Source organism: Bombina bombina, chromosome 3 (genome assembly GCF_027579735.1).
Source record: "Bombina bombina isolate aBomBom1 chromosome 3, aBomBom1.pri, whole genome shotgun sequence".
Taxonomy (NCBI): domain Eukaryota; kingdom Metazoa; phylum Chordata; class Amphibia; order Anura; family Bombinatoridae; genus Bombina; species Bombina bombina.
Genome location: NC_069501.1, coordinates 42,999,978 through 43,021,598, shown reverse-complemented (window position 1 = coordinate 43,021,598; position 21,621 = coordinate 42,999,978). Strand labels below are relative to the sequence as shown.

The following is a 21,621-nucleotide window of genomic DNA, read 5'->3' as shown; positions in this document are numbered from 1 at the left end:
AATATTCCTAAAAGAACTTTATGGTAAACTTTTAGGTAACCCTGGAAGGCTTAGTTAACACTATGGAGAGAGCTCATAGAGCTCTGAGATCCAGATTGGTACCTTTGGAGAAACCAAGGGATGTAATAGTCTGTTTTCATAGCTATGTCTACAAAGATAGGCTGATGCAGGCGGTGTTCAGAAGGCCGCCTCTGTCAAAGAAGTTCAGTGACATCATACTCCTACTGGATCTCTCTATACATACTCTTCAATACTGCAAAGCCTATCAACCTGTCACATCAGTTCTTCGTAAAGCTAACATCAAATACCGCTGGGGCCATCCAACAAACCTAGTGATCATGAAAGATAACCAAACTCATATGATAACTACTCTGCATCAGGGTTAGACTCTTATTACATCCTGGGGTCTTCATCCAGATGTGTCTCCTCCACAACCAGTCTCTCACCCGAAATTGAGAGCATCGGCTCCTGAATGGACTTCTAAGGAGCAAAGGGCAAAAAGGCCAAAAACCAACCCACCTCAAAGCCCAACACTCCTTTTCCTTCTTTATATTATGATGTTGCTCTTTAGAGTGCTGGACTTCTTTTGTATAGAGAATATCTAAAAGTGAACGCTAGTTTAAATGTTTGTGTGCCCTCTGTGAGGCATACCCCAGTTTTGTTTAATGTTTGCACTACTCATTTTTTATCTATCTTATTGCATCTTTGTTAGTACAGGTTTAAGTAAGTTCTGTCTGCGGAGCAGGGTCAACATGGTTGACCTCTGCTTCTTATTGTTGTTCTCTCCCCCCCCCCCAACAGAAACCCACCCCAGGGTTGCACTAAGACGGACTACTTCCACCACTCCCCCTTCCCCATATACCTTTGTTCCCTAATCCCACCCGCCTTACCCATTACACAACCCTCTTTTCTGATTCCCACTTGTTCCCATTGGCCAACATGCCCCCACTCAAGCTACTAACACATAACGTTAGAGGCTTAAATTCCCTGTACAAGCAAAATTTACTGGCCAGGTCTCTCAAATACCCCAACCCAGATGTGGTATTTCTTCAGGAGACTCACTGAACTTCTGATGGCCCCCAACATTCAATATCCAAGGATTATACTGTGTTAGAGTGCGCTTCATTTTCCCAAAAAGCTAGAGGTGCCGCAATTTTGATTCATAAGAGAATAGTTGTCCAGTGTGTCATTAAAGACCCTCAAGCCAGGTACCTTATCTTAGTTTGCGAACTTGATCATGTTCCCTACACACTTGTATCAAGTCTACCTCCCAAGCTCCCATCAACCCAAATATTTAAAGCAAACACTTCTAACAGTAGACAGAGGGAAAATTGGTAGAGTTATACTAGCAGGTGATTTCAATATGACTTGGGACCCCACCATCGACAGAGAGACCAATAAACCCAAACAACAGGCTTCCTACACCATGCAACTCTCGTCCACCTTCAGACAGACCATCATCCAATCCAACTATTATGACATATGAAGATCCCTACACCCCAGAGATAGGGACTAAACCCACTACTCCCACCCACAAAAAATATACACTAGGTTGGATTATATTTTCTGCTCTGCAGGAACGTTAGATTTAGTAAAAATGCTAAAATATCTCTGTGCCCATGGTCAGACTATGATTTTGTGATAGCAGCTCTTACCTCGACGGAAAAATCTGGGTCTAAATTCTCCTGGCGCCTCCCCCACCAGGTACTCTCAGATGTCCCCTTCAAAGAGGAACTTAGAAAGGACATTAGGTTCTATTCTCAAACAAACGACAACAAGATGGTTAAGGATGACACCATTAGAGGCCTTATTATCAGGAGGCAAGCCCACTTGAAAAAGCAGTCTGGTTTGCCCCTGTCCCAGTCGCACACTGAATTACGCCGCCTAGAACTCCCCAATCGGGCCTTACCTTCGGTCTCCATTACGGAACAAATCACAAAACTCAGGAAACATTTATGTCTACTGGAATTAAAACACACCCAATCCAATCTTTTAAAACTGAAACAAATCTTCTATTATAAGAGCAATAAAGCAGATACCCTCCTAGCCAATAAATTAAAACATACAGTAGAACAAGTACCATAAAAATAGATTGGCTGAATCAATAGTAAATTTCCACGGGGCGGTCTTATAAAGGAAATATATCTGAACTAACCATAATGGTTGTGTATAGGCATCAATAATTGAATTTTATTAGGACAACTCAACCCTAGATTGGGATGACCGAAGAAGAAATGCCTCTGAACACAAAAGACTTAATTATAAAGAAAATGTATTATAGAGTGATTTGCAAAATGTAACTTTTATTAATTCACAATAAAAAGACAGCTTGGAATAAAATATCCTGATAGCTGCCCACGTACTGGAGCAAGTTAAAAACACTTCCACTATGGTATATGTGAAGAATATTTATTCTGAGTAAATCATTAAGGTCATTAGGTAAATATCCAAATATATACTTATATTGGAATATTGCCTATAATATCGAAAATGTTGATTATTGTATGCAACCGTTGTGGTTTCAAAAGGGTTATACTAGCCCTTATGTAATAAAGGGGTTAGGCCATTATATATTCTATCACTTGTTGCAACAAAAAATAACAACATGAAGTTATTGGTTTGACAGAGAGTCTCTGAATATATAGGAATATGATTTGGGTGATCAGTGCTGATCCTGCTGTATATCACTAATTGTATTCAACCAGCGTATGATTTATAACATATATTGTAAGATGAAGGTTAAGAAAGGGTGGGAAAAAAGTACTACAGAATAAATTATTGACTTGAAACAAAGTTTTATATTATTTGTTACAATTTAGTAACACGAAGATCACTTTTCAGCTGTATTGTATGGCTTACATATTGCTACTAATATATCAGGTTGAGTGGTGTTACCACTATAATATTACATTGGTTATAAAAAGTGGTCTTAGTATGATGGTATTAACACAGCTTGCTCAATCAATCCAAACAGATTATTATTGAGATAAATTCTTAAAAATATATCATAGAAACCAACAGTGTAACAATATTTCTTACAGAGCTGGTAGCATAATTCACTAGCTAGCTATGGAGCTGTGTTTTTATCAACATAGCTGATATATTAGACTGAGTGATGTTATTTTTAGAACTCTGCAGTTAAATATAGAATTACACCTTTTTCACCGGAACTGAATCCGCTAAGGGTAGCATAGCTCGTTTACCCCAGTAATATATTTTTAAAAGGTAATTATTTGAATCTGTCTAAAAGCCCTAAGGCTCAGAGACCAACGTAATAATTATTAAAGAATAAAGCTATAGTTAACTATTATCATTTAAACAACCATAGTGGAGCAAATTAAAGAAACAAACTCCCCCTAACGCGGTCGCATTTCACAATCGCTTCCTCAGAGGGGTACGCGGTACTGACACAGGATGCTATTTATTGCATGAGAGTACCCTCCCATTGTTCGTGATTGGCAGAGGAGACTACGTGACTTAAGAATCGATTGGTTTTGGAGTCACTAAAAGGCGTGTAATGTATTGTTAACCAATGAGACACATTGTATATTCATTACTATGGCGTTGCCATAGTTATTGTATCTGTTAGGTTGCGAGATGACAGACATTGATTGTATAATACACATTATATTAAATGTTTTTTATTGTTTGTTTGTGTAAATGTAATTGAAATAAAGTGATTCATTATGGGCCTTCTCGGTTATAGCTTGTTTGTCAGTGGATAACATATCCCGAAAATTTCGATCGTGGCCAATCTGATACTATAAATGGAGTTTCTGACAGGCAGAGATTGGTTACACCCTCCCATTGTTCGCAATTGGTCAGAGGAGTTTACATGCCTACGGATTCAATTGGTTATAGCAAAGTCACTGAATGAACATATATTGTGTCATTGGAGGGTCTTACATATTGTTTGCTGGTTACTATAGTGATCGCTACGTTAACACCATAGGTATTGTATCCATTACGGAATAACAACAGAATGAATTGATCTTAATATTCCAGTTATATTGTGTATTTTTAGATTAAGTTATATGGATAAGGGTATTGTCACTTCTGCTACATCAGTTCCCTGTTAGTAAGTAAAATATTGCGGCAATTTAACCATACAATTCAAATATTTTAAAAACAAAGGTATATCAGAGCGCCAACAAATGAAGGCAGGGTCTTAGTAAACTTTAAATTGACTTCCTATATATTTATTGCAATATGAACAGTTGGTTCGTTAAAACCTGGTATAGTACATTAACAGTATAATTAAAATAATAAAAATAATGTATACAATGTCAGATAACAATGTACAAGATATACAAATATTAAAATTTATAATGTAAAAAGAGTTTGTCCCTCATGGATCCATGTTAACAATCTAATACATATTAAAAACTAATCGTTAACCTTGGTAATACAGAATTTACCAAAGGTTAGTCCAACAATTTCTCCTAGGTCAGGAGCTAATACCTAAGTAAGCCTTGAGCTGATACTTCGCTCTAGGCCACTACATACAACCTCAAAATATGTTGTGTGTTCTTATCACAAGTCCTTATAGGATATAATATGTTGTGGAGTTATGAACTCAGTCTTGAGAAAGGTCAATATACGACCGAAACGCGTTGACTGGTAATTTAATTTTCGATATTAGGAACTTATATTTAGCAACCTACACTATTGTTCTTTTTTTCGGCAGAAGGACCGAATCCGTATACAAGAAAGAACATTTTACACTTTAAGAAAAACTACCACATAAACAAAGTGAATAGGATAAGCAACACACTCCACTGGCTTTGGGATCGTTGATTTACATGGGAACAAAGGTTTTTAATGAATCTTGTGTAAAACTATTTTGAAAAATCTGTTTTGGATAACATACATTGTGTATTGACACATTGAGGAGCTGCAGAAGATAAAGCGTTAAAGGGTTTAACTGGTTCTTTCATCTCGTTAACCACAGACTTTCACCTTTAATTTATCTGTTTTCTATTTTTCATTTTTAAGTTTTTCACGTTTGATTTTTTCATTTACATTTTCATTTACACTTGAATTTTTACGTTTTAACTTTTTTTGCATTTAAATCCACTGTTATTTTAAAAAGTTGAATCCGACACCCATCGTTGTTTGCACATTGCAACTTTATTTACCTTTATATTTTAACACTTTGGAATTTAACACGGAATTTGCATTATTGAATTTTATTCACATTGTTATTATTACACAGTATCCACGTTAAACCGTTGGCATACCATCTACATTGTCATATTTTTGTAGTAAGAAATATACACAATTATACCCTAATAATTCCAGGTCTCTATTTAGACATCTTAGATTTTAAAGTTGTACCGTGTAAAATAGCATTGAACCTAATTCAATTTATATTGTTGAAACCAGAAGCATATTTCAAGGTAACGGTCGGCAAAGCCCTGACTTGAAACCAGGGAGATTTACCATTATCTATATTAAAACCGGAGTACATAACTCCACAACATATTATATCCTATAAGGACTTGCGGTAAGAACACACAACATATTTTGAGGTTGTATGTAGTGGCCTAGAGCGAAGTATCAGCTCAAGGCTTACTTAGGTATTAGCTCCTGACCTAGGAGAAATTGTTGGACTAACCTTTGGTAAATTCTGTATTACCGAGGTTAACGATTAGTTTTTAATATGTATTAGATTGTTAACATGGATCCATGAGGGACAAACTCTTTTTACATTATAAATTTTAATATTTGTATATCTTGTACATTGTTATCTGACATTGTATACATTATTTTTATTATTTTAATTATACTGTTAATGTACTATACCAGGTTTTAACGAACCAACTGTTCATATTGTAATAAATATAAAGGAAGTCAATTTAAAGTTTACTAAGACCCTGCCTTCATTTGTTGGCGCTCTGATATACCTTTGTTTTTAAGTTATTTCCTCTTTGACCACTAGGGATCAATTATCTGAGCTAAGGGTCAGTTTCAGCAGGCACTTGGTGAATTTATCTATTATTTCAATTCAAATATTTCTAAAGTGGTTGCTGATACATATGGCTAATCACATTAGATGGTTATTAACCTGCGCATAGTGGTTTCCAGTATTGATTTTTCCATGAATGTTTGCTAATTATAGGAAACCGAGCTTTTGGATTCTAAGGATATTGACCAATCAAGAAGTTTTTAGATTAATGTTAAAGAATTCCATTTAAGATCTCAAAGCATCTTTCTAGGATGAGATTAAACATAAAAATAGGGTATAGTGAAAATAAATAATAAAACAATTGTGTTTTGTGAGAGAAAACACACGAATGCCAAGTGATAGGTAAAGTTAATAACAGATAAGACTTTAGATAATTTATATTGGTGAAGCCGTAATGGCATTTGATATTTAGATAGTAATATGGTAAGTTAATAAAATAGCAATAAGGGACAATAGTTTATGAAAGAAAATAAAAAATGTAAAAAAAATCCCCTATTTTTGTGAAATGGGTGATACATTTAAAAACTGAAAAAAAAATCAAGTTACATTATTTGAACTAATAATCATAAAGTGCTGGTGTACTAAAGTGTGTACTTATGTCAGACAAATATAACATCCCTGGTGTTACTATTCAAATACTAAGAAAACAAAATTGCACTATAGCAACTGGTAATCATTGAGTATGGTGCACTATTGTGTACTTTTGTCCGACAAATTATGACAACCCTAGTGTTGCTATTAAAATATCACATTATATCATATGTTAGCTTGGTGTTAAATTATTGTAACAGTCATCAGCTGTAAAGGATGGTTACTTATAAATATACTGAAAAATTGTTGTAATCATTCATTCCAAAAGGTTTAACACTATTCAGCAGGTGTATCCATCTGCATTCCATGCGTAGTAGAATTTTCTCTGTGTCACCACCTCTGATTCCAAGATTAACCTGTTGTATCACTGAAAATTTGAGATCTGAATCATTACAGTTGTGTCTGTGTAGGAAGTGTCTCGCAACACTTGTAATTGTCTTGCCCTTCTCAGATTCTTTCTGAGCATTGCGAATATTCCTACAATGTTCTTGGATACGTGTTCTTACTTGTCTAGTTGTCATCCCTACATAAAATAAATTGCACGTGCATTTTAGCAAGTATATAACTCCAGAAGTTGAACATGAAAAATATGTAGGTAGTATGTGAGTCCAATTATATTTGTCCTTGATTGATTTAAGTTTCCAAACTTTGGGACACATACTGCAAGTGCCACAAGGTAACATTCCCTTGGTTTTAGGTTCCTTTTTAGGGTTGTGTACATAGTGACTCCTCACTAACGAGTCTCTTAGGTTTTTTGGTCTCCTATAACCAATAGATATCCGAGAGCCAATTTGGCTGGCCAAAAGTGGATCATTTTGCAAAATATGCCAATTTTTGTTTAGAACTTCTGTTATTCTTGGCATTTGAGGGTTATAGGTGGTAATCAAACGTATAGTATTGTCTTGCAGTTTCAATTTCGTTTGCAGTAGAGTGTTCTGTTCTGTTTTTAAAGCCTGAATACGAGCTTTCTTAACTGCTCTATTGCTGTATCCTCGTTCTAAGAGTCTGTTGGATAAATGCATAGACTCTTCTTTGAATCTTTGAGTATCAGAGCAATTGCGTCTCAGTCTAATAAATTCACCTTTAGGGATGACTTTAAGGGTATTATAAGAATGAGCACTGATGTGGTATAACAGAGTGTTAGTGATAGTGTCTTTCCTATACATATACGTGGATATTGATCCATCAGATTCTTTAATTTTTAAATCTAGAAAGTGGATAGAATTCATACTATATTCATAGGTCAATTTGATGTTCATAGCATTCTTATTAATGAGCCTCATGAATTCATCCAACAGTTCTACCTACTCTTCCCAGATAAATAATACATCATCGATGTATCTTATACAAAGGGGGATGTATTTAGTATATTTATCATCATCCGAAAATACTTTTTTTTTTTTTTTTTTTTAAATATTTTTATTGAGGTATAAATGCATTACAACAATTAAATGACATAAAAATAAGAGAGTTACAATAACCGCTATATCTTCATATAGGGTTCAGTTTGTTGCATATCAAAAATAGTAAACACAAATTGAAAATAAACCTCAAATTTTCCATTTTTTGTTGCTAATAAACTAGGACATTTTCAAATATTATTTTCATATCTGATATACTCTTAGAGATATAGTTATAGCCATTATATCACAGAAAAATTTAGCGATACAAAATACATACCTCACATTATAACAAAGAAAAAAGCTAGAGATGTCACAATAATACTTTCAAAATAAAAGGTTGCGGTACATATAAGATAAACCGTTTAAGTAGCTCTTCCAATTAGGAAGGTACATTATGGGGGGGAAGAGGTGGTAAACTGAATATAATAAAGTAACAAAGGTGTGAGAAGGGGCAACCGTGATCCAAATTAGCTAGGTGTATTTATTCTATCTTGTAGCAGCCTTAGTATATTTGTGTGGCGGGATTGGAGAGTTAATTAACTGTAAATAGAGGGGGTTCAGCCCCCAACAAAAGAGGACAGGACAACATTTAATGAACTATATGTGTATAGCTAAGGTATATGGGCTATCTTATATCTGTATAGTAATTTGGTAAAGGGCAGTAAATAGCGCATAACAAATAACATACATATTAAACAGCCTTAAGTGACAGTAATATGACATCACATAATCCATCTAGACATATAGAGCTGAGTGCCACCCAAAGTCCTACGCCTTCCACTTGACAATCAATATATAGCCACTTTATAAGTATTAAGCATATAGACATCCGGGTCATTTATCTTTCAAATACCCCCATGGCATAATGTAACAGTTAGACTAGATAAAGCAAAATGGCCCAAATACCAACCACCCATATAGGTTAAAATATGGCAGAAGTATAGAAAACACATGCAAGCAACAACCCAATGTGAGGAAAAGCGTTCTACATATATAAGTCACAAACCCCACATATAAAACATATCTACATTTAGAGCAAAAATCCCCATGAGTGGTGCCCCATCAAACAAAAAATTGTTACATAAGCAAACAAGACAGGGATCGCAATGTACACTACAAATACTTAAATACACATATGGAAAGAGTGTATGTGATAGGTAGCAGGTACTCTTGCCACCACTTACTTTACGCAGCACAGCAAACTTAAACATTAAAACAAAGAAATATAAGGAAATAAGGAGTGCAAGGAAGTAATGATAGCAAAGAAATAACTAACATTTTGTCCTGCCCAAAACACATGGCTAACATTCTATATAATCAGCCGTATTACGGACAGTTATCAGTCCAAAGGCAACCAGACAAGTCTATCTAATGATCTCTGCAGTAACCCCATAGAAGATGGTGGACTTAGGGATCTGCCGGACAGTTCATCTAGCCAATGCCCCTAGGGCTTGTTAACTCCAACCCCGGTAATGGACCTTGTCTGCTCTCTTCAAATACAACAGCAGGTAAGTGAGCATCTCCTTGAATCTCCTTAATGAACAACTCCGTTAGTGAGTGAAAGAATCTCCGAACCCCAAGCATGGGAGATATCTGGGCAGGTGCAGAAATAGTGCAGACTTCTGTCTCCACGGAGCTATGCAGATGACATGGGGAAGTTATGCCCTCCACCTGATATCAGAGCCATCTGTCGTCAGGTGCTTCAGCTGGGGATGCGGCATTCTCAGGGCTCCCTACCATGCCTTTCCATGAGTCATTCAAGATGAGTGGTGGACTCCGGGGCCCCAAAGCGCCATCCGCTTCACAAACAGCCATGGAGGCATGGTGTAATATGGAGGAGCTTGTAGTGACTGCATCGGTCGAACAAACTGCCGTTTGGAGTGTATGAGCAAATGCAGCCTGATAACTGTCCAGGAGCTTACCCAGTTCTCTGAGGATATATGCTGCTGGATCACAATAGCTTTCAGTACAAAAGGCCACGTAACTTCAAAAAGTCAATTTTTCCCCTTCATTAGCTGCTCACTGCGTAGGTAAAAAATGGCCGCCACTTAGCACTCTGATCAAGAAAACAAACATAAGTGAGGTAGGATTGTATCCAAGGGTCATCTCACTGTTTAATTTTAAGTCTCTGAAGCCTCTGCCCCTAGAAGTTCCAGTTGGTATTAGAATAAGGGAGCTTGAGCGGTCGTCAAATTTGTTTATTGTATATAGTGTAGCCAAAGCTACCATGAGATGCGACCGCTCAGCTCCATTGCTAGCTCCGCCCCCCCGAAAATACTTTTTTGCCTTCCCACCATCCAAGAAATAGATTTGCGTATGTGGCTGCACATGTAGTGCCCATAGCAGTCCCCTGAGTTTGTAGGTAAAATTGGTCTTTAAAAGTGTAGCACAAAATGTGACAGTTTTAAAACAAAATTATCATGTTCTTTATTATCACCTTGATTTGTTGACAGAAAATAAGATATTGCTTTTTCTCCTAAATGGTGTTGGATACTAGTGTAGAGTGATTCTACATCAGCAGTAACTAGAAGTGCATCTTGACTAAGATAGATTTTCAAGTTTTTTTTTTAAAACAAAAGGAAAGACCCCATGCCCTCATCAAGGCAAACCAGCAGGAGACAACCAAGCCCCTTATCCAAGTTCAAAATGGCAACTTAAAAGTAATCAATCTAAGCACTCACAATTTAAACAGTGAACATATTAATGTACTCTCAAAAGGGCTGAGTTTTTGCCCTACCAATCAACTTAATAAATTTGAGATAATTAAAGATGTCAACTTATTCACCAGAAAGTTACTTTTGAAAAAACTATATCTAAAAAAAGAATACGGGGAAGACTGGACTGTATCTGATCAAGCAACTAGTAGAAGACCAACAAAAACTATTACAGGAAACTGAACCTGAAATACCTATCCAAGACAACTGGAGAACAAACTTGAGAACTAAATCAAAATGTATTCCTCCCAACCATCTCTCTCCTGAAATTGCTGTTTTCAATAAAATTGCATGCCAAAAGATAGAAAATATACCTCATGAATGGCCCATCAGCAATATGAGTAAAAGTGAAACCAAGGCATTAAAATAAATTCAAACCTGCGATGATATAATCATAAAACAGTCAGACAAGGGCGGCAACGTAGTTATATGGCCCAAAACTATGTACTTAGCAGAAATAATGGTACATTTGAATAATACCAAATGCTACAAAAAACTCCTGGGTAATCCCATGCAGAACTACCTTGAGATATATAATAAAATCATTATCAATGCTCAGAAAGATTGTATCATCAGTGAAACCGAAAAAAGTTTTTACTACAATATCATCCTAAGGTACCCACCCTGTACTTAATTCCCAAAATCCATAAAAATATTAAAAAGCCCCCAGGTAGACCAATTGTCTCTGGCAATGAAGGATTAACAGAAAAAGCAAGCCAATATGTAGATTTAGGTCTACGGGAATATCTATATACCTTACCCTCATATGTCAAGGATACAATGGAGGTTTTAAAAAAACTTGAAAATCTTTGATTCAAGATGCACTTCTAGTTACTGCTGATGTAGAATCACTCTACACTAGTATCCAACAACATTTAGGAGAAAAAGCAATATCTTATTTTCTGTCAACAAATCAAGGCGATAATAAAGAACATGATAATTTTGTTGCAAAACTGTTACATTTTGTGCTACACTTTATTTTTTTCACTTTTAAGGACCAATTTTACCTGCAAACCCAGGGGACTGCTATGGGCACTGCATGTGCACCCACATACGCAAATCTATTTCTTGGATGGTGGGAAGGCAAAAAAGTATTTTCGGATGATAATGATAAATACACTCAATATATCCCCCTTTGGAAAAGATACATTGATGATGTATTATTTATCTGGGAAGAGTCGGTAGAACTGTTGGATGAATTCATGAGGATCAATAATAAGAATATGAACATCAAATTGACCTATGAATATAGTATGAATTCTATCCACTTTCTAGATTTAAAAATAATGAAAGAATCTGATGGATCAATATCCACGAATATGTATAGGAAAGACACTGCCACTAACATTCTGTTACACCACACCAGTGCCCATTCTTATAATACCCTTAAAGCCATCCCTAAAGGTGAATTTATTAGACTGAGATGCAATTGCTCTGATACTCAAAGATTCAAAGAAGAGTCTATGCACTTATCCAACAGACTCTTAGAACGAGGATACAGCAATAGAGCAATTAAGAAAGCTCGTATTCAGGCTTTAAAAACAGAACAGAACACTCTACTGCAAACGAAATTGAAACCGCAAGACAATACTATACGTTTGATTACCACCTATAACCCTCAAATGCCAAGCATAACAGAAGTTCTAAACAAAAATTGGATATTTTGCAAAATGATCCACTTTTGGCCAACCAAATTGGCTCTCGGGTATCTATTGGTTATAGGAGACCAAAAAACCTAAGAGACTCGTTAGTGAGGAGTCACTACGTACACAACCCTAAAAAGGAACCTAAAACCAAGGGAATGTTCCCTTGTGGCACTTGCAGTATGTGTCCCAAAGTTTGGAAACTTAAATCAATCAAGAACAAATATAACTGGACTCACATACTACCTACATATTTTTCATGTTCAACCTCTGGAGTTATATACGTGTTAAAATGCACGTGCAATTTATTTTATGTAGGGATGACAACTAAACAAGTAAGAACACGTATCCAAGAACATTGTAGGAATCTGAGAAGGGCAAGACAATTAAAAGTGTTGCGAGACACTTCCTACACAGACACAACTGTAATGATTCAGATCTCAAATTTTCAGTGATACAACAGGTTAATCTAGGAATCAGAGGCGGTGACAGAGAAAATTCTACTATGCATGGAATGCAGATGGATACACCTGCTGAATAGTGTCAAACCTTTTGGAATGATTACAACAATTTTTCAGTATATTTATAAGTAACCATCCTTTACAGCTGATGACTGTTACAATAATTTAACACCAATCTAACATATGATATAATGTGATATTTGAATAGTAACACCAGGGATGTCATATTTGTCTGACATAAGTACCCACTTTAGTACACCAGCACTTTATGATTATTAGTTCAAATAATGTAACTTGATTTTTTCAGTTTTTAAATGTATCACCCATTTCTTATTACACCCATTTCTTATTACACCCATTTCACAAAAATAGGGTATTTTTTAAACATTTTTTATTTCCTTTCATAAACTATTGTCCCTTATTGCTATTTTATGAACTTACCATATTACTATCTAAATATCAAATGCCATTACGGCTTCACCAATATTTATATCAATATTGATTATGAATTAATCCTTATCTAAAGTCTTATCTGTTATTAACTTTACCTATCACTTATCACTTGGCATTCGTGTATTTTTTCTCACAAAACACAATTGTTTTATTATTTATTTTCACTATACCCTATTTTATGTTTAATCTCATCCTAGATAGGTAGAAATTACAATATGCAAGAACACATTATAACCAGTATCTCATTAAAAAGAATCCATTTTGCTTTGAGATCTTAAATGGAATTCTTTAACATTAATCTAAAAATCTTCTTGACTGGGCAATATCCTTAAAATCCAAAAGCTTGGTTTCCTAAAATTAACAAACATTCATGGAAAAATCAATACTGGAAACCACTATGAGCAGGTTAATAACCATTGAATGTGATTAGCCATATGTATCAGCAACCACTTTAGAAATATTTGAATTGTATGGTTAAATTGCCGCAATATTTTACTTACTAACAGGGAACTGATGATGTAGCAAAAGTCACAATACCCTTATCCATATAACAATCTAAAAATACACAATATAACTGGAATATTAAGATCAATTCATTCTGTTGTTATTCCGTAATGGATACAATACCTATGGTGTTAACGTAGCGATCACTATAGTAACCAGCAAACAATATGTAAGACCCTCCAATGACACAATATATGTTCATTCAGTGACTTTGCTATAACCAATTGAATCCGTAGGCATGTAAACTTCTCTGAACAATTGCGAACAATCAGTGGCGTCACTAGGGGGGGGCGGGGGGGGCGGCCCGCACCCGGGTGACACCATAAAGGGGGGTGACACCACCACCAGCCTGTGTTAGTAATAGTATTTGATTTTGATTGTATTTCTTTGTAAATGTTATGTTACTGTTTTCTGTTTAACTTTTTATTTCTGAGTAAGTGATTCTTGTGTGGCGTTGTTCGTATTACTTAACTTAACTTCTTTTTTAATTAATGTAATATGGGGGGGGGGTCCGACTCCGTCCGTCCGTGTGTGAGTGACCCAACCAACGTATGCAGCCACAGACAGACAGTCACGTTCCAATCCTCAGCAATGTCTGGCTGCTGCTGACACACAGTCACAGTGACTCACATGCAGCACCACCCAGTAGGAACGTGACCGGAGATGAACAGGGCGCAGGCAGGGAGCAAATAGTCACAACACTAGTGACTGCGCATGCGCAGGACTCAGGAGGAAGACGACGTCACTATAGAGAGAGCGGGAGCAGCCGAGAGCGGGACGACGTGCTGCGACACAACTGTAGGCAGCAGGCAGGCTGGTAGGGCGGCAGCAAGCGCCAAGTGCCAAGTGAAAGTGAACCACCACCACCCACGTGAATTTGAAGTAACTAGGGTAAGTCACTGTCTGTCACTGTCAGTGTGTGTCTGTGTCATCATTCATGATCTCAGTCAGTGCTGTGTGCGGGGGTGTCAGATCATGTCCATGTCGGTGTGTACTGTCTGTGACTGACAGTCTGACAGTGATCATCATCTTGATCTTCTTCTATTTCTTAATTAGTAATACTAATCTGTCTGATCTATTCTGAGATCAGGTGAGGGTGGGGAGGTGGTCTGGTGACTGGTCTGGTCACTGGTGGTCTACACGGTATGATACACACCACTGAGTACTAGTACTAGTAATCAGTAGTAAGCCTGGCCAAAAAGTCACACAATCGATTGAAATTCATTCATATAATTATTTACAATTGCTTTATTGCTTACAACAATGTGATTGTGATTTGTGTATTCATTATCATTTTCTTTTGGGCAAGCAAGCCTTTAAAATGTAAATATTACTATGATCACATTGCTTGAAAGTTTCAGTAAGTAAGTGTAAGGCTGGCCCTTTAATCTTATCAAATAATTGTTTTGTTATCAATAATCCTTCCTGGGAAAGGCATTTAACCAGTCAGTAAAAAAGAAATCTCTCTCCCCAGAGGCACTGAATTGTGTTTCTGTCATTAGGTTCAAGGTTGCATTGCACTTCTAGAGGATTTTAAAAAACCTCTGGAAGTGCAATGCAACCTCCAGGAAGGATTATTGATTTGATGCTTATTATCATATTCAAATAAATAAAAGTAAGATTTATAGCATCAAAGACCTCTGGTGTTAATACTAAACTAATTATTTATTTGCTGTTCTTAATGTTTGTAAATGCAATTAATTACAAATACAGATGGATGATTAAAGGGTCAGTTTACTCAAAAATTTTCTCCCCTTTAATTTGTTCCCAATGATCCACTTTACCTGCTGGAGTGTATTAATTTGTTTACAAGTAGCTCCTTTACCCTTATATTTGCATTTGAAATAGTTGATTTAGCATGTGGTATCCCTACCTATGCTGAAAGTTTGTGGTCCAAGCTATACTAGATAAGCTTTGTAAACACAGCAAGTAGAAGAAACTTCACTCCCAGTGGGATATAGCAGAGATAATGTAATCTAGATATTCTCAGTAGCATCTGATTGGTGGCTGCACATAGATGCCTCATGTGATTGGCTCACCCGTGTTCATTGCTATTTCTTTAACAAAGGATAACTAAAGAATGATGCAAATTAGATAATGGAAGTAAATTGGAATGTTGTTTAAAATTGTATTCTCTGTCTGAATTATGAAAGAATTTTTTTGGTTTTAATGTCCCTTTAAGGAAAAACAATTTGACAGTATACTGTCCCTTTAAATGAACGTAAGTTCCATCTTATCAGTTTTTCTTTTATGGATAATAGATTTCACTTCTAAAGGGGTAAATAGATTAAATGTGAGGGCAGTAGGATCAGGGTGAGAGGGCCCTGATCTCACTGCCCTCAGCTAGCTTTACTGCTTTATGCTGCATATAAATATTTCCTTACAGTATTTGTCCCTAGTAAGACATGCATAAAGTAATATTATTATATTATATTACTATGCATCATGCATGCCTGCCGCCATGTAGAGTCTTAGTAGAGATCAGACAAATGCTGTAAGGCTGGAATCTGTGTTGCAAAAATGCCTGGCTGGAATATACAAAATGTTCAAAAAGCATTATGGTGTTGTTTCTGGTATTTGCTAATTGCTTGGGCTTTATTTGTCATTTGATTTGGCTGTAGTCTGTAGAAGCTAACATACCATTTAAAATGTGTATGATTTGGAAATGGTTTATTAGAGGGCAGCGGCTATATAATCATGTATTGCAAGTGCAACACATACATTTTCCACATCTTAATCTGTTTGGTTCTATGTATTAGACTACCACCATGGATATCATTGCACTTAGATTTGAAATATAGATTTCAGAATGACATTCTTACCATCTGCTTTTTTTTCTGTTTAGAGTATTAAAATATTATTATTTTTTTTAATCCCTGTATCACTGTTTTCTTTCTTTTCCGTTCCCCCCATTATTTTTCCTTATTAATAACCTGTATTTTATATTTCTTTCCTTTTCTGACTATAACTGGTACAAAAAAAAGCCACAAAAACTCAGAATGATAGTTTATATTTTGTGAATGCTTCTACAGTCGTTAATGATATCCAGGAACATTAACATTTCCTAAAATATTTAGTGAGGCTATCATTAAATACTGTACAAGCAGTCATTCACAAAATATAAACTTTCAGACTTTTTGTGGCCTTTTGTGCTGCAGTCTTTTTTGTGCTGCAAACTTAGGCATACATGCATATTAAATGCAGCATATGTGACTAGTGAATTTTTGTTTTTTTAACTTGAAATAAATAATGTAAGCAATACAGGCCTGTAATATATTACTGCACTCAGTCGGAACATTCTTAAAATGTCATCAAATATTTTGTGAGGCTAAGTGCAAAATTATTACAGGCCTGTATTGCTCACATTACCAACCTACCTAGCTTCACACAGCTGTCACTTGTATTGTATGAGAAGTAGATGCCTGCAATATTATTATATTACAGCCAGACCTGACTGCAGTGCTTGAGTGATTGCTTGTACATGATCTGTATACATACACTTAATACCATCTGTGATTTAAAGAGAAATCTACTACACCACTGACACCAGTCTTTTAGGTGTTCCTAAACAGCACAGCAAAGTAACAGCACTAGTTCCTGCATGTGTCATGTTCTTTCTGCAGACATGCTGCATTTTCTATGATGACATCTTGGATAAGATCACAGCATGTTCTGAATAGTGTGTGTTGTTTTTTTTTCTAAATGCATCTTAAAAGAATATGAGGATGTATTTTGGTAATGAATGTTCTTGTGGTAAATAAAGCAACTTTTAATGCTTTATTTATGCTTGTGGAATTTTGGGAGTTGTCCTTATCAGCCAGTGATCAATTGAGTTGCATACAAGCAAGACTTTTCTGTTAGTTTCTCCAGCTTTCTTGTTATGCTCGTATGTTTTCAGTTCAATTTATCTTGTGCTTATCCAAGTGGTGAAACCCTGCTTCTCTGGAATGCAATAAAACTGATGTTCCTTTTATATGTGGCCATTGGGCTAATTATCATAATTATGGGTCTATAGTACTGGTTTCAAACGTGTCCTCATGCCACCCTAACAAGCCAGATTTTCAGGATATCTGAACTAGAGCACAGGTGAAATAATAAGCTGATTACAATTATTTTACATGCTCTCACCCAAGGTAATCCTAAAAATCTGGCCTGTAAGGGAGGCCTGAGCACTGAGGATATGTTTCATTAACCAGTGGTCTATATAGGTGTAAACATGATATCACTATTGCATTTGTTTAGACGTTTTGGTGAATTCCTAGGAAAACATATATACCATGTCCTTACATCCAAACCCTGACAGAGATATGAAAGTATGAAACCCATTTTTTTTTTCTTTTAAGGTTCAGATAAAGTATATAAATTTAAAAAACTTTGCCATGTGCTTCTATTATGTCATTTGCTTTGTTGTCTTCATATTTTCTATTGAATCGCTACTCGCTAGTATACCTAGATAGGCTTAATAGCAGCAATGCACTATTGGGAGCTAGCTGATGATTGGTGGCTGCACATATCCCTCCAGCTCCCAGTAGTTCTTTGTTGCTCTTTCAACAAAGGAAGGATAGATACCAAAAAATAATAGGCCAATGAGTGATTTGGACTTCTCAAGACTATCCTGAAGCCTTGAGAGCTCACCTTGATTCACCTTGGGCTTGGTGCACAAAGCAGTTGACATTTAAAAAGATTGTAGAACATCAATGAAAAAGCCATTTTGTTTTCTTTAATAGGATAAATTTCATTATTATTGCAGGAATATTCTATCATGCTACATGGAGTGCATAAATCAAAGAGGCCAAGTGGATGCCAGCAAAGAAAAGCAAAAGAGGCAAGAACTAAATCAATCAAAACACTTGCTGGATCCATGCTTCGGTATGTTAAAAGACCGGATGATGGCCAGGGTTCATCTAAAGACACTGCTTGTCAGTCTCCGATTGATATAGCTGATTCTTCGGATGCCATTGCTAGCATGCATTCTGCAGAAGAGCAAGAAGTGGAAATGGCAGAATCTGAAGTAGAAGAGCAAGGAGCAGAAATGGCAGAATCTGAAGCAGAAGAGAGTGCTGAAAGTGACTCTAGCCATAGCCATGATACTGTAAAAGAGATGATTGCCATTAAGGAGAAAGATTTGCAAATTTTAAGTGATGTTTCTTTCTGGGAGATACCAGTTCCAGACCATTTTCGGGTTGAAATCATCAAAAAGGGAAGTGCTTCTTTTCAGAATAAAGATGGTCCTTTAAGTGTTGTGAAAAGGCAAGATGCAAAAGCTGAAATAAAGGGAGCTGTGCGCCAACTTTCAAAGGAGTGGTTTTACAAGATGATGCCTAATGGCGAGAAAATTCTGCGATCTTGGATGGTTTACTCACCTGTCAGTGAGAATTTATACTGTTTTTGCTGCCGACTGTTTGCCATTAGTGCTACAGATACCATATCCAAATTTGTGACTGGGTTTCAGAAGTGGTGGAAACTGAACCCGAAAGTACATAACCACGAGACATCTGAAGATCACCTACGTTGCCTTGAAAATTGGAAAACTTTGGCAGCAGGACTGAAAATGCACAAAACCATTGATGCCGAAAATATTGCCTTGATGGAAATTGAGAAGAAAAAGTGGAGGGACATCTTGCACAGATTGCTTGACATCACATTGTTTCTTGCCAAACAGAATCTGGCATTCCGTGGCCACAAGGAAGATGAATCTTCATTCAATAAAGGGAACTTTCTTGAGATGGTTGAGATGCTTTCAAAATATGATTCAGTACTGAAAGAGCACCTAATTAGATTAAAGCGGAGCACATGTAAACTTAAAGTATCGGTTTCATATCTTGCACCAAAAACTCAGAATGAGTTTATAAGTGTCCTGGCAAATCATGTGAAGGAGAAGCTTGTCATGGAGATAAAGTCTGCAAAGTACTTTGGAATCATGTTTGACAGCACACCTGACATATCCCATACTGACCAGATGTCAGAAGTGATCAGATATGTAAAAATCAGCAATAGGAAAGTTGAAGTAAAAGAAGTATTTCTAGGATTTTTCCCTTTAAAGGGGAAAAAAGCTGCTGACCTCAGTTCTGAAATTCTCAAAAAAATGGAAAGTGATGGATTGGACATAATGATGTGCCGCGCTCAGGGCTATGATAATGCTGCCACTATGGCTGGAAAACATGGAGGTGTACAGTCAATTCTTAAGGAAAAGAACAAAAAAGCTATTTTTAATGGATGTGTGGACCATTCACTCAACTTGTGCGGGCAGCACTCTTTTGCTGAAAATGCATCATGTGTGACATTTTTTGGAACTCTTCAGACAATGTTTTCTTTCTTTTCTGCTTCCACCCATCGATGGGATGTATTAATTGACCATACTGGAATGTCAGTGAAAAGGCTATCAACAACACGCTGGAGTGCTCATCATGCTGCAGTTAAGCCAGTAAAAGAAAAATTTGATAAGTTTGTAGAGGCGATTGGAGATCTTTGTGATCCAGATGAAAATTTGGAGACAAGAGGAGCAGCACAAGTTCTTTTGAATGCTCTCTCTGATTTCACTTTTCTGTGCTACCTGTACTTCTGGTCTGATGTACTTCAGGAAGTTAATGATGCACAGCAGTACCTGCAGACTAAGGGCTTAAGTCTCGACAAAGTGGTGACAAAGCTAGAGACGCTAAGACTTTTTCTGTACGAGGAACGTATTCGCCTAGTGGAAAATGCAATTGAACAGGCTCTTTTAAAATCTGAGGAATATGGAATTGCAGTAGAGAGAAGAGCCAGGTTCAAGAAGAGGATGCCAGGGGAGCAGGCAAGAGATGCTGGACTCAGTCTGCAAAAAGAAAATAAGAGGGGGATGCTTGAGTGCATTGATCGCTTTCATTCTGAAATCCAAAACAGATCAAGAGCCATCATGGAAGTAGCAGGCATGTTTGAGGCAGTTCAAGCTAAGAGTCTCATATCTGCCACTGAAGAAGAATTAAAGGTGTCCATTCCAAAACTGTCCAATTTCTATGATGAGGTATCTGAGAGTGAGCTTTTCCTTGAAATACCAAGGCTGAGAAGGCACCTGAAAGCAGCACAGATTGATCTGGAAGAAGTCAAAGACTGGGCAACATTAGAAGTTTTGACATTTATAGCTAAATGGGACTTCATAGAATCTCTTCCAACCCTGTCACTGAGCCTAAAATTATTTCTGACAATCTGTGTGTCTGTGGCTTCATGTGAGAGGAGCTTTTCAAAGCTTAAACTTATTAAGAATTATCTGCGATCTACGATGGGACAGTCAAGGCTTTCTGATCTTTCGATATTATCCATTGAAAGTGATTTAGCGAAAGACATTGATTTCCATGAAGTAATTAACAATTTCGCAGCTTTGAAGGCCAGGAAAGCAAAGTTCTAATTTAGTTGAGCTGTTCACTAAATACTTGTGTATTTGTTCCTGTTTTATTTATGTTATTTAATTTATTCCTGAAAAGTTTATTGTTACAAATGGGAGTGTATTTGTTCCTGTTTTATTTTTGTGTTATTTAATTTATTTCAGAAAAGTTTAATGTTACAAATTGGAGTGTATTTGTTCCTGTTTTATTTTGTGTTATTTAATTTATTTCAGTAAAGTTTAATGTTACAGTTAGACATGGCATGGGAGTGTATTTGTTCCTGTTTTATTTTGTGTTATTTAATTTATTTCAGTAAAGTTTACATTTTGAAAAAACATTTATCTTTCTAATTCATTTTTTTCATGTATTATTTGAAGGTGTATGTCAAATTGTCACTACTATTGCTATTACATTCAGTGTTATATGGGAGTTACGATTTAGGAGTAACATTAGAAAAAAAAAAAATTAAGTGTGGAGTGGGGGGGGGGGGGTGACACCATGAGATACCGCCCCGGGTGACACCAAC

General features: G+C 36.3%; 1 protein-coding gene across 1 annotated transcript; it reads left to right on the top strand.

Annotated features, from left to right (window-relative positions):
* The first annotated feature begins 18,499 nt into the window (after positions 1 to 18,499).
* Positions 18,500 to 21,118, top strand: LOC128652200 (zinc finger MYM-type protein 1-like). Its single transcript, XM_053705141.1, has one exon. The coding sequence runs from the start codon at positions 18,500 to 18,502 to the stop codon at positions 21,116 to 21,118; it is 2,619 nt and encodes an 872-aa protein (XP_053561116.1).
* Positions 21,119 to 21,621: the final 503 nt, after the last annotated feature.